This window comes from Pristiophorus japonicus, chromosome 17 (assembly GCF_044704955.1).
Source record: "Pristiophorus japonicus isolate sPriJap1 chromosome 17, sPriJap1.hap1, whole genome shotgun sequence".
NCBI classification, from domain to species: domain Eukaryota; kingdom Metazoa; phylum Chordata; class Chondrichthyes; family Pristiophoridae; genus Pristiophorus; species Pristiophorus japonicus.
Genome location: NC_091993.1, coordinates 11,347,312 through 11,361,617, shown reverse-complemented (window position 1 = coordinate 11,361,617; position 14,306 = coordinate 11,347,312). Strand labels below are relative to the sequence as shown.

Below are 14,306 nucleotides of genomic sequence, written 5' to 3'. Positions count from 1 at the left end.
AGGTCATTTTTACAACTCGAATGGCAACAAGTTACATAAAGCTGAGAACTGCAGGAGATGTACAGCAACGGCCCAGTGTCGACACTCTGGGGTCAATTCCTGTCCTCACCACTGGGCAGGAACGGGGCAGTAGCACAATGAGAATCGGCCCAATTGCCATCCCCCGCTGGCCTTGAAATGGGCAGCCCGGGCACACACTGGAATCAGGAACAAAATCGGAGTCCTGTGACATCCACAGGATCCTGATACAATGACGAACTACCAATGGGAGTAGTATGTGTCGCACAAGCTCCATCAATTGCCCCTGAGCAGCTTAACCAGTGGTTAACCAGGGGAGAGCTGCAGGGCGATTAGAAACATTTGATAGCTTGTAATTCATCTCTGTGGGTTTAGGAGGAGCATTAATTCCCCCACCGCAGTCAGGGCTTCTTAGCAGTAGGTATGGGCAAACCCTGGTGTTCCATGATCATGGAGGAGCCGAAGAACAGGGCAGTATGAAGCAAAGGAGAGTCTGGAAACGTTCAAGGAGGCTGCAGCCCACCAAATATTACACCCCCCGCATAGAAAGTACAGGCAGAGCCTTACTAAAGAGGTGTGTATCCGAAGAGTGTACTTCGCCATAGAGGCATTAGGGCAGCTCTTTCACATACTGAATGATGACCTGCAGACACTTATCTACCCATACTGCTCTCTGTGACTACGAATGTAACTGCTGCATTGAACTTTTATGGTACAAGCTGCCGTGGGTGATCTCTACACCATGGGCACACCTTCGTCAGGTCACTGATGCCCTTTACAGGAGAGCTGGCAAATGCATCACCTTTGACGTCACTGCAAGCCAGCAAGAATGTAGGGCCATCCCCTTTTATGGGGACACTGATTCCTGCAAGGTCCAGGGTGCAATCTATGGCCCCCCCCCCCCCCCCCATGTTGTTTAGTGAGCTTATAAAGCAAACCCCCTCGGCTCCCTCAACAGGAGGGGCTTCCACTCCCACAATGTTCTGATTGAGTGTGACAACATGCAAAGGATGCTACACGTCAATCTCCGATATGTTGAAAGTTATCAGGATACCTTCATCCTTCACAGGTACGCCTTCCCTGACATATTCAGGGAAGAAAATCACATCAACAGATGGCTTCTGGCTGACAAATCCTAGCCACCTACTCCCGTGGAAAATGACCACACTAAGAGTAGCCCTATTAGCAGCAGAGGAGCACAATAATGAGGCACATCAAGAGGTCAATTGGGCCTTAAAGAAATGCTATCACTGCCTCAGCAGGACAGGAAGAGCTCTGCAGTGTCTCCAGATCATGTCCCATGAAGTTATAGCCTGCTGTGCCCTTCACAACTTCACCTTTCAAGAAGAGCTGGATTTTGACATGGCTGATAAGGAAGTCTTGGCTCCGTTGGAGCCTGAACTACACACTGGAGACCATCATAATCACCTGCACTACTAGGACTCCTCAGTGACTACTGCAAGGGAAGGGGCATCAGAGCACATCTCATCTCATCACTGAAGTCTTCTCTTCTGTGTAACACAGTCTGTCTTTGACATCACTGCCTTTCATCCCTCGCTTCATCCTTTCAATAGAGGAGCATTCCCTTAACTGACTACCCATCCGACAACATAACAACACATCAGCCCTCTTTGCCCCTATACAAATGTGCCGATAATCATCACCTGAGTGAATGAATCAAAGACGAAAGACTTGCATTTCTATAGCACCTTGCACAACCACCGGACGTCTCAAAGCGCTTTACAGCCAATGAAGTACTTTTGAAGTGTAGTCACTGTTGTAATGTGGGAAACGCGGCAGCCACTTTGCGCACAGCAAACTCCCACAAACAGCAATGTGATAATGACCTGATAATCTGTTTTTGTTATGTTGATTGGACTGAATATTTATCCCTCAATCAGTCCAAATAAATGCACCCTTTCCTGTAAGACTCGAATGGAGATGAATAGCAAAGTTTCATGTGAATGCACATTCCATTTAAATACAATAATTGTATACAAGCCAACCTACCCCTGCACCTATTTCTTATGTTTTTATGTTCTTAACACCATGCATCCCCTGGGTGCCTACATGTGTCTTTCTCTCACCCACTATAGTATTTCTTCGAGGTGTAACTTGAAAGCCAGAAACGTGGGAGGTGGTTGGTTCCTCATGCGCTACAAAGGGCCAATGGGACTGAGATGGAAGGAAGCTGCTGCTGGCTGCATCTCTGAAGCTTGCTCTGGGGCTGCTTGGTATTGCCATTCACATCCCACTGGCATTGTTCTCTGAGGGGGATGGCCGAAGGTGCTTGCTGTTGTCCCAAGAGTCAGCAGAATCAGGCAGGTGGGCTCTAGCCGTTACCATTCATAAGAACATAAGAAATAGGAGCAGTAGTGGGCTCTAGGGCCCTCGAGCCTGCTCGGTCATTGAATAAAATCATGGCTGAACATTAACTTCAACTCCACTTTCCTGCCCGATCTCCATATCCCTTGATTCCCCTAGACTCCAAAAACCTATCTATCTCAGCCTTGAATATAAGCCGAGACTCAGTATCCACAGTCCTCTGGGGTGGAGAATTATTCTGGACTCTGGAAATATGGCCCCACTGATCAGTGGGGCGGCCAGTCTAAAGATGCTGAGAGCCAGGTCACCTTGGTCTGGAAATGGCTTTGCAAGCTGCTGTATATTCTCTCTTCTATTACCACCAGAGATGTAGTCTGTGCCATAGTGAACATGGTCTTTTCCTAGCTGACAATCTGCTGCTGATTCCAGTGAAGCTGCCTCACAGTCCATTGGTTCCTACAAACGAAGACAAAGCTTTGGAGATGTTGCTGCAAAGAAGAGCTGTGGACTTTAGAGCCGCATTTGTCAGTTGCTGCACATCCTCAAAGATTGACCTCGGTGCCTGCATGTAGGCAAGGTGTTTCTTGAACATCCTTCTTCTTCAGGTGAGTACCCATGAGTTCTGGGCCCCATAACTCTGAAGCCATCGGCAGTCTTTAGCTCAATCTCTGCTGGGAAGGAGGCACTTCCTTACCCATGTCCCAGTCCACAGGCTCCCTCGTGCTCTGAGAATCACCACATCCTCACTAACTACCCCTGGATGAAAGTACCTGAGCTGGTGACAGGACATGAGGAAGCATGTGCCACAGAGGGTGACATCTAAAGGGGTCGGACTAAAAACACGGGACAGGATCATGAGCTAACCGGCTGAACTAGCTCAAGGGGTTCTAGGTTGTGCAAGTGAGTAATTGGTGTTAAGGGAGCTGGGTGGACATAGTGCAAGATACCGAGTGAGAGCCTCCCTTAACCTGAGTGCACTGTGAAGGGTTAGTTATGCGCATGTTACTTTAAAAGGGCGAGCTGGTGCACAGGGCGGACAAGGAAGGAAAAGAGGAGCATCCAGTCTTTTACCGTGTCTTCCCTGGTGAGGTCGTTGAACTTCTTGCTGCACTGCTCTGCGGTCCTGGGGGTGAGGGAGTTGGCACTTATTGCCAGTGCCACCTCCCTCCAGGTGGCATTCCTCGCTGGCTCGCTGCCACACGCGTACAGGAGTCTGTCCCTCCTGACTACAATTTCTTTGAGGTAGGCTGAGAGATAGGGGTCGGTAAAGTGCTGTGCTCTTCTCTTGCTTGGTGCAAGTCCTCCTGATGTAGATTTAATTCTCGAAATGTATGATGAGAAAAGATTGAAGAAAGATGCAGCGATGTTATGAGAGTTAAGTGAGCCAAGCACCGTTCCTTCCTTTCTTTGAGTTCCCCTATTCCTGATGAAGTGTGCAGGCTGAACTGTTCTTTTAAAGGCTGCACTCCAGTATCCATGTGCTGCAGCCAATTATACTCACTTTACACACTATGCACACCAACAACTATTCCAGTGACTATTGATACGAGCTCAGCCAGGAAACTCTTGTGTAATTGCCTGTCCAGGCCACCAATGAGCGTCAATCTTTTTCTCATTGGCGTAACATCAGCACAAGTCACTGTGAGAAGTCCTTGTGTCACCACCTCGGAAGTTTAGTTGGTTAACTGCATCACTTGGGGTGGTACTAAGCCTCACAGATGGGGAAGGACTCCGATTTATTCCTTGGTGAACTAAATAATCTCAGCCAAGAGCTTGGTGGCACGGAAACCATTATCCTAAAATTGGGCATGAGTTGCTCAAATCTTCCGGCTATTCAAATTGTGAGCAGCTTGTACATGATTTTGAGATAAGGGCATCCGTCCCAACAAGCTCTTGTGACCCAGCAATGAAGATGGAATTCTACCCCAGGAGACTGAGGCAAAGGAAACAGGGAAAGAGGTTCTTTGTAAAATGTGGTGAAAATTTATAATTATAGTACGCAAGTATATATTTGTGAAATAGTCCAATCTAAACCACATGCTACATTATTACTAAGTGAAAGCAGGGCCGAGAGTAAAACTGAGACCATATGGGACAATTGATTCCAAAATACTTCAATAGCTGCATATAAGTTGAGATTCATGTAGAACTTTTATGAAAAATGAATAAAAACACCTTAATTGTTCAATTAAAAATAAGGCGCAGGACAAATAAATGATAAAAAGAAGCCTTTTCGTCAAGAGAACATTAAAATGTTTTATAACAATTATGAAACAATGATATTTTGTGTGTAAAATATTTGAAAGTTAATTGAAGTAGTCAATGATACCTTAAAGCATATAAATATCAATTATTTTTCTTCAGCGGTCCCTCGTATCGAGGATGACTTGCTTCCACACCAAAAAGGGATGTGTTCATTGAGTTCATGGGTGTTTCAATGAAGGACCTAATATACCAGGTTCTGAACTGCATATTGAAGGATGGAAAATGCCTGTGCGTGGATTTTTTTTAAACATGTGGTGGCCATTGCACACCAGCCACCACACGGGCTTGACAGAGCTTGGTCTTGGTCCGGTGGCAAGGATTAACAAAGACGACTGGAGACTAGCTCTGCCGCACAGACCTAGTGTGCGCACATATCGCAGTGTGGGCTGGCCCGTGCTGCCCCTGGGCCCTCGCCTCTTCTGGACCCCGAACTCACGCCTCACCTGGGCCATAAAAGGTGAGCGGCCTGGAACAGCATGGCAAGCGACCACTTCAGGGAGCAGTGCGAGCTGGTGCAGGAGGGCGACAGCAGTGAAAAGGGCGACTGGTTTGAACGTCACCATAACCCAGGTCGGTGGTTGGAGCGTGGGCAGGTACAGCAGGACTGGCGAGGTCGGGGCGCAGGAGCGGCGAGAGATTGCAGCGCCATGTAATATCAGTAGGAAACATACGATCACCCAATGAAGCTATACTGAATGAGAGTATATATTGGGCCATAATTTGTGGTCCCTATGGGCCCGAGTAAGTTCCAAGTTCAGGCATGTGTTGCGTATGTGCTAAAACCCAGAACTTGCGATCTGTCAAGATTGTACAAATCCCAGAAAAAGGGATTTGCTGACGGAGAGTGGGGCTATTTGCCCAACTTCTGCCCAACAAATGCACGTGAAATTCTTATGTCTGGTATAAGGCCTGCTTTTACCAGCGTAAGAGTTAAAAAAAAATTTATCAATAATTTATACATTTAATAACCCGTAAAATCAGGTAAGTTTAGTTTTAGCCCCTTTAATTTATTTTTCAAAAAATTTAATTTTTGTTTTAAATATTTAATTAAACACCATTTTAATTAATTTTAAATATGTAATGTTTATTTTTTATTTATTTGGTGTAGAGGTATTTTTTGGGGTGTTCCCAGTCATACATATGGAATCTCCATAAGCATGAATGGGGATCCCCTGCTGTCATTCTGATGAAGGGTCATCGGCCTGAAACGTTAACTCTGTTTCTCTCTCCACAGATGCTGCCTGACCCGCGGAGATTTCCAACATTCTCTCTTTTTATTTCAGATTCCAGCATCCGCGGTATTTTGCTTTTGTGTTCCCTTCTGTCATTCGTTGGGCCAGCCCACATGATCCCATGGGCACTTGCGAACCGCGTGCGACTCTGGGATACGCAGGCCTCTACCCGCGTGTTCCCGGAGAGGCCCAGGACCACGAGTCTCCGTACCTCCTGGACCACCAGGTGCGCGGGAATTTTATTTGCGGATCGGAGGCATTTCCCCGCGGGAAGCCTCCGACCGCAAATTCGGTGCCATGATGGAATTGTGGCACATTCGTGGAGCTGTACGAGAGTGTACCCCTTCCAAAGTGATTATTGGTCTGCTCAGCACAAAAGTCCCACATCAAGGTCTCCCAAGATAAATTGAACAGTTAGCAGTTGCTTGAGGAATAACCATTGACCAGGCCATTGGAAGAACTCCTCTGTGAATAGCGCCAAGTGATTTTTTTTCCCCCCACCCATTTGAACAGGCAGATGGAGCCTTGATGTAATGGGGAAATCTTCTGTTTTCACTACATGGCAGTAATCAGGGCGGAGCAGGTCACCCACTCTTTATAAAACAAGCCCGATTTTCATTCCGTTGATCTCTCATTTTAAAGAGGGCACCTCTGATAGTGCCGCACTCCCTCAGCACTACACTGATGTGTCAGCCTAGATTTTGTGTCCAAGTCCTGGAATGAGGTTTGACCCCACAACCTTCTGACTGAGAGGCGGGTGCTGACACTGAGCCACGGAGTGGTAGATAATGTGGGTTTGCAAACCCTTCCAAGGTGAATTCGCATTCTGCCTTCTGCCACTGGCAAAAGTCTTCGTGCTCAAGAAAATAAGGAAATGGCAAGGGATGAGATTCCATAGCTACTGTTAAGCACTTCGTCACGGCCAACTCCAGACCAACGGCGGCAATGAACCTGACAGTTGGCCATTGTATGCTCGCTGGTACAGTTTTGTGGTGCAGAATATGGAGCAGGTGGAGGGGAAAGAGATTGTAGGCTGGTGGAGTGTCAACACACTGAGCCGTAGATTGGTAGGAGTTCTACATCTTTGATGCAATACAGAGGAGGCAATAAAGGACAAGTGCTTCCCAGGGGCAAATCAGAGGGGTGCATTGCCCCGGGCTGCCCATAGAGTGCTAGCTAACTGCGAGATGCTCGTTAATGACAGCAATTGCAGGGTGTTTTAAGAATCAGTTGGCATTGATCAAAAAGAGCGAGACATGAAACATACCAGAAGCACTATGTTTGAAAGCATTTAAGTTTACCTGATCTGCAAAGCCATTCGCAAATGACAAGTGTGGAGCTGGATAAGAGGAGAAAATCTGTGCCGTTGCATTTTGGCCCGTTACTGCCAAGTTGCCGCCATCAAAAGCCATGAAGGCATCTAAAAAGTACAGAAGGATTACTGAGTATTCGGCGATTTCCATTACTTAAATGCCAATGTGAAAATGACAGACTTACCATAATAAAGCCCAAATACTGCCGCTGAACCGACAAAGGCTCCGACAAGCTGCGCGACGCAGTAGATGGGAAGTTTCAACCACTGAAGCCGTCCTAGCACACACATAGAGAGGGAAATGGCAGGATTCAGGTGGCCTCCTGGAACAATATCAGACATATTCACAGTATGCGGGGGAAAAAGTCAAATATTCTCTGTCACATTTTCCAATGATAACCATCGCATTCCATGGATTAGCCACATGGCTATTTCATTCATTTATCAGGAGCAGGTTTTTAAGAGTCGTAGCTTGAAGAAACACTCAAAGCATTTAAAGCCATTGGCAGCCTCTGCTCAGACTGGAGAAGTCTAATGACAGGTGTAAATATGACTGAGCATCTGACAAGCACCAATGTCAGGAATTTCATGAAGGACTATTCCCTTAAACAAAGCACAAAAATCTAGGCCGACACTCCAGTGCAATGCTGAGGGAGTGCTGCACTGTTGGAGGTGCCGTCTTTCGGATGAGACGTTAAACCGGGGCCCCGTTTGCCCTCTCAGGTGTATGTACAAGATCCCATGGCACTATTTCGAAGAAGAGCAGGAGAGTTATCCCCGGTATGCTGGCCAATATTGAACCCTCAATCAACATAATAAAAAGCAGCTTACAGGTATCTGGTCATTATCACATTGCTGTTTGTGGGAGCTCGCTGTGCACAAATTGGCTGCCGCGTTTCCCACAGTGCAACACTTCAAAAAGTACTTTATTGGCTGTAAAGTGCTTTGAGATGTCCGGTGGTCGTGAAAGGCACAATATAAATGCAAGTCTTAGTTTCTTTCAAATCACTGATTTTCCAAGCTATTTAAAAGAATGAAAACCCTGATTACTGTACATTAAATAGTGTATTTGTCGATCCATTTAACATCTTTTAAGTATAGACAAACTACAGACTGGGTTCAAAGTTATAGAGATCAAACAAAAATCTCAATGATAAAATTAAATCACTGGGGGTCTGTTTAAAATATCAAGGATTTCATTCACTGTCTAGAAAGCATGTTTCTAATATAGCGGCACTCAGTATATAAATGTTACTCTGCTCCTTGAGGGTAAAGTAATCTCACACACAAGATGGATATGGAATCCCTGGCAATTCAAGTTAATGATCCCACAGGAGTGTGGAGAGGTAGTAAGTGCTTAGCTGAGCTGGTTTGAATCGTGGGAACGAGGATCCCGACTCTCTGACTGAGGTCTGCTCATCTATTCCCAGCCCTGACAGCACCAGCAATACACTCCACCTGAATGATGGTGAAAGCTGCTAATTAAAAGTGTCCAAAGTTGGGTTTGTGAGCTCAATTTAGCCAAACAGTGCAATTAAACAGCATGTCGTTGTCTGGAAGAGCCCAGGACTGAATTTTAACTGTAGAAGATATTTCATTTAGAGGCTGAAATTCAATGACTTCGACGACTGGCATCTCATTGAGGTTAAGCACAAGCCTTCAACCAACCCCCTGGGGATTCATTATATCCAGAGAGAAATATATCCCCCCCCGCCCCCCAACCCCCATTAGTTCTCTTCTTCATTCTCTTTCCATTTCTCTCTTTAGTCTTTCCATTTATTCGCTCCCTACCACACTCACTTTTGCGCTCCAGGCCCCTCCGCTCCCCTCCCTCTCTCCTGTGTTGTAGCTGCTGAATTCCTTCTGCAGTTTCGCCCCCCCAGCGAGCTGTTCAGACCTGGGCGATGCCACCCGCTGTAATAGCCATCGGTTATGGTTGAGGATTCAGCACCACCCCACCACCCTTACCCGCTGGGTATAAAGGCCAGCGCAATGAAGCAGGGATACAGAGCTGGAACAAGAGGTTGCTCCTGACCTCAGGAGTCTGTCCCGATTGCTCAATACAGCAACAAATCCCGTCAACCTGGTGGGGCGCCTTCAGCCTCCTAGCTTACCTTGATGTATGTTGCTACCTTTTCGTCACCTCCTTACTAATCCGGATCTCACTTAACTGAGAAACGTGAAAGACCAGATTTAACCCTGCCCACCCAGCCTGGCGCTTCCTACTGCCTTACCAAAACGTTCGGGTCTGTCACCAACAGAGCTATCGTTAGTGTCGGGAAAGGGGCAGACCTCATTAAAATGTAAAAGACGCCATTTGGACCTCAACGTGATTTTAACCCAGGGTCGCGCAAGTCACACAGGGTGCCAGAAACGCCACTGATAGCTAATGGATGGTGCTGAGCAAACACGTGTTTAGCCCGTAGTATAGAGTCATTAAAACATCAATGTATGAAAAGTACCTCTCCACCAAGGGGTTTACAGTAGCAGAACAACGGCAACTTGCATTTATATAGCACCTTTAATGTAGTAAAATGTCCCAAGTTACTTCAGAGGGTCGATATCAAACAAAATTTGACACCGAGCCACATAAGGAGATATTAGGACAGGATGAGGCAGATTTTAAGGAGCATCTTAAAAGGAGGCAGAGAGGCTTAAGGAGGGAATTCCAGAGCCAAGGGCCCAGACAGCTGAAGGCATGGGCTGCCAATGGCAGAGCAATGGAAATTGGGGATGCACAAGAGGCCAGAATTGGAGGAGCGTAGTGATCTCAGCGGGTTGTAGGGCTGGAGGAGGTCACAGAGATAGGGAGGGATGGAGGCCATTGAAGAATTTGGAAGCAAAGATGTGACCCTGAAGCGGTAGGATGTCTGCCTTTGGTCTCTGATGTTCGTCTCCAGGGAAATAAGCACAGTGCACTTTTGTCCACATTAGTTCAAGTTGTCTGGCTCCTATGGTCCAAAGTCTGCAGTATTATCATTTCTGCAGACCTTGACCCTTGACCTACGTTGGCAGTACCAAGAGAATGTTGCACCAGAGTCCTTTAAATCAACTTAAGGAGTAACCTGAAAATTGCTGTCGTATGAACACTTAACGTGTGCGTATTCACCATTCAAATACACAAGGAACTGCTTCTGTTGAGCGAATGGAGAGGCGAATTTGGGGGCTGACTCTGGTCTCGCACTGCTCGTGGGGAATGGCACTCAGGAAGCACATGTGCGAGAAGTTGCAGATGCACAGCCTGTGATTCTCCAAATTGGCGTCAAAGCTTCGAGCCGTGGCCCTGCTATTTCTCACAATGCCCTGTCCATAACAGCCAGCTCCGGCTGGGTGGATGGGAATGGCCGCTTAATACAGACATGTAAAAAAACTCATACAACATCATTGCCTTTACGCGTGAGTTCCCGGTTATTGACTGCATCTCAGATTGCCATGTGCTGCAGTGGAAAATGACTGGGTGGAAGTACTCAAAGGAGAACTGGATTGATTTCTGATTCAACTGGGAGCACAGCGAGAAGAGAAGCCAATGCAGGAGATGTGTTGACTGATAGAACAGGGAATACTGGAGCCATGACTGAGAGATGCCATAGAGACAGAGCACAGTGGTGAAATGATGAAGGATGGAGTGATCGACTGCGTCAAAAGCCGCAGAGCGATCAGGGAAGGAAAGCATATAGCAGTTGCATAGAATATCATCGCCGCATTTAAACAGGTGCTATGAGGAATTGAAACAAGACACAGTAAAACAGATGACCAGGGTGCTAAGAGTACATGCCATCAGCCATGACTCAGTGGGATGCACTCTCGCCTCTGAGTCAGAAGGTTGTGGGTTCAAGTCCCACTCCAGAGACTTGAGCACAAAATATCTAGGCCGACACTCCAGTGCAGTGCTAAGGGAGTGCTGCACTGTCGGAGGTGCCATCTTTCGGATGAGATGTTAAACCGAGGCCATATCTGTTCTCTCAGATGAACGTAAAAGATCCCATGGCACTAGTTTGAAGAAGAGCAGGGGAGTTATCCCCGGTGTCCTGGGGCCAATATTTATCAGTAAAACAGATTATCTGGTCAAAAGCAAAATACTGCAGATGCTGGATTCTGGAATAAAAACAGAAAATGCTGGAAATCTCAGCAGGTCAGGCAGCATCCGTGGAGAGGAAGTAGCGTTAACGTTTCGGGTCAATGACCCGTCGTCAGATTATCTGGTCATTGTCACATTGCTGTTTGTGGGAGCTTGCTGTGCGCAAATTGGCTGATGGGTTTCCTACATTACAACAGTGACTACATTTCAAACAAAAAGTACTTCATTGGCTACAAGTTGCTTTGGGACGTCCAGTGGTCGTGAAAGGCGCTATATAAATGCAAATCTTTTTATTAAACCCCTTTTTGTGATTTCACTAATATTTTATATAGAGTATCAATTTCAAGTGCTTCAACTTACAACTAGTGAAACACTAGTACACCACTACTCCAACATCTTACTTATCTTTGTAAGTGCTGCCAAATACTTCAGTGGCACTTTCATTTTTTGAATCAATTGCGACGCTAGATTTTTCCCTGATGTAGTTTACTTCATGATCTCACCTTAATTGTGCAATCATAGTTACTATTTTTAGTACAAATACCTGCATTCCCTTATCTTTCCCAGTACCAAAGGTGCATTCCCGGATAACTCCCTGCAATCATCTTATTTAGTATTAGTGGAAAAGATGTCCGCCCGCTAGGTTTAAAATTTACAAAAAATGATTTATTTTATCTCCATATTCTTCCCTCCTCTTCTGTAAGCATCAATTCATTCTCAGCTAAGGTTCCGCAGGATTCAAATACCTCACCAAATGATCATTATTCATCGGCGAGCCTAGACAGTGAGTATTGGCACAAGAGTTGCGTTAAGGTGGGGGCAGGAATGGAGCAAGAAAGGCAGACAGCATGAGTATTCCTCATGTGTGGTCGCGACCAACTGGACATTCAGTGAGTGGAAGCCTTTGAGGTTACGGAAGATCTCAGGATTGTGATGCGGTGCCCGCAAAAGCGACGTGGGTGCAATGAATGGCGCCCTGCGCCATGGGGAATCCACATGCACGCTCATGCTGCTTCTCTCTGCTCATGGGGAAGGAAATGTAATCCCTTCTCCTTCTGTAGAGAGCATCTGTGTCCTCGCGGGTGCAGCAATGGATGGCAAACCCAGAGATGTTGGAGATGTCTAATATTGTACACTGGAAGGATCCATTGGCATAGAAATTGAGCGCAGTGGTGACCTTGACTGCCACTGAGAGAGTCGACTGCCCCCAAAAGTTTGTCACCAACTTCCGCCTGCTCCACGACGACAGGCAGGCCGTGATCCTGGCCAACGGATTCACCACAGACCCAATCCACGTCCGGACCGGGGTCAAGTAGGGCTGCGTCATCGCGCCAACGCTCTTCTCGATCTTCCTCGCTGCAATGCTCCATCTCACTCTCAATAAGCTCCCTGCTGGAGTGGAAGTAAACTATAGAACCAATGGGAACCTGTTGAACCTTCGTCGCCTCCAGGCTAGATCCAAGGTCGTCCCATCCTCTGTCATTGAACTACAGTACGCGGACGACGCTTGCGTCGGCACGCATTCAGAGGTCGAACTCCAAGCCATCGTCAACATCTTCACCGAGGCGTACGAAAGCATGGGCCTTACGCTAACCATCCGTAAGACAAAGGTCCTCCACCAACCTGACACCGCCTCAGAGCATTGCCCCTGCAGTCATCAAAATCCAAGGCTGAGCCTTGGACAACGTGGACCGTTTCTCATACCTCGGGAGCCTATGATCAGCAAGGGCAGACATCGATGACGAGGTCCAACACCGCCTCCAGTGTGCCAGCAGAGCCTTCGGTTGCCTGAGGAAGAGAGTGTTTGAAGACCAGGACCTCAAATCTGGCACCAAGCTTATGGTCTGCAGGACAGTAGTGATACTCACCCTCCTATATGGCTCAGAGACGTGGACCATATACAGTAGACACCTCAAAATGCTGGAGAAGTACCACTATCGCTGCCTCCGCAAGATCCTGCAAATCCACTGGGAGGATACACGCACCAACGTCAGTGTTCTTGATCAGACCAACATCCCCAGCATCGAAGCACTGACCACACTCAACCAGCTCCGTTGGACAGGCCACATCGTCTGCATGCCCGACACGAGACTCCCAGAGCAAGCGCTCTGCATGGAACTCCTACACGGCATGCAAGCCCCAGATGGGCAGAGGAAATGTTTCAAGGACAACCTCAAAGCCTCCTTGATAAAGTGCAACATCCCCACCAGCACCTGGGAATCCCTGGCCCCTAAGTGGAGGAAGAGCATCCGGGAGGATATGGAGCACCTTGAGTCTCGTTGCCGAGAGCATGCAGAAATCAAACGCAGACAGCGGAAGGAAAACCAGACTCCCCACCCACCCTTTCTTTCAACCACTGTCTGTCCCACCTGTGACAGAGACTGTAATTCCCGTATTGGACCGTTCAGTCACTTGAGAACTCACTTTTAGTGTGGAAGCAAGTCTTTCTCAATTTCGTGGGACTGGTTGCAGGAGATGGCAGAGCTCTGTGACCATGTCCTTGCTGAAACACAGTCCTCGAACACCCTGCTCCTCAGTGAAATTGATGAAGGAGAACTGCTGCCGGAATACTCTGGGAGGGTAAGGTGACCTGCTGCCAGCCCTATTGTGCCTTCTCTTTCTGGCCACATCTTGCTGTTCTTGTACCTGTCTTTTCCCTGTATCTCTCTCTTTATCTTTCTCCCACTTTCTCTCTGTGCCTTTCTCCCTCTCTCTCTCTAGAATATAAGAACATAAGGAATAGGAGCAGGAGTAGGCCATATGGCCCCTTGAGCCTGCTCCGCCATTTAATATGGTCTCGGCTGATCCGATTATGGACTCAGGTCCACTTCCCTGCCCGCTCCCCATAACCCCTTATTCCCCAATCGGTTAAGAAACTGTCTGTCTCTGTCTTAAATTTATTCAATAACCCAGCTTCCACAGCTCTCTGAGGCAGCAAATTCAACAAATTTACAACCCAAGATTCCATTGACCTTCCTGTTCACTTGCTGTACCTGCATAATAGCCTTTTGTGTTTCATGCACCAGGAACCCCATGTCCTGCTGTACTGCAGCACTTTGCAATTTTTCTCCATTTA

At 47.2% G+C, this 14,306-nt stretch overlaps 1 protein-coding gene across 1 annotated transcript in view; it reads right to left on the bottom strand.

Annotated features, from left to right (window-relative positions):
- The window catches only part of aqp9b (aquaporin 9b), a 79,081-nt gene that overhangs the window by 15,238 nt on the left and 49,537 nt on the right, over positions 1 to 14,306 (bottom strand). The window contains exons 3-4 of the mRNA XM_070859307.1: positions 7,338 to 7,475; positions 7,142 to 7,260 (exon numbers count right to left, since the gene is read on the bottom strand). Coding sequence (XP_070715408.1) covers positions 7,142 to 7,260; positions 7,338 to 7,475 — 257 coding nt within the window. The remainder of the gene's footprint in view (positions 1 to 7,141; positions 7,261 to 7,337; positions 7,476 to 14,306) is intronic.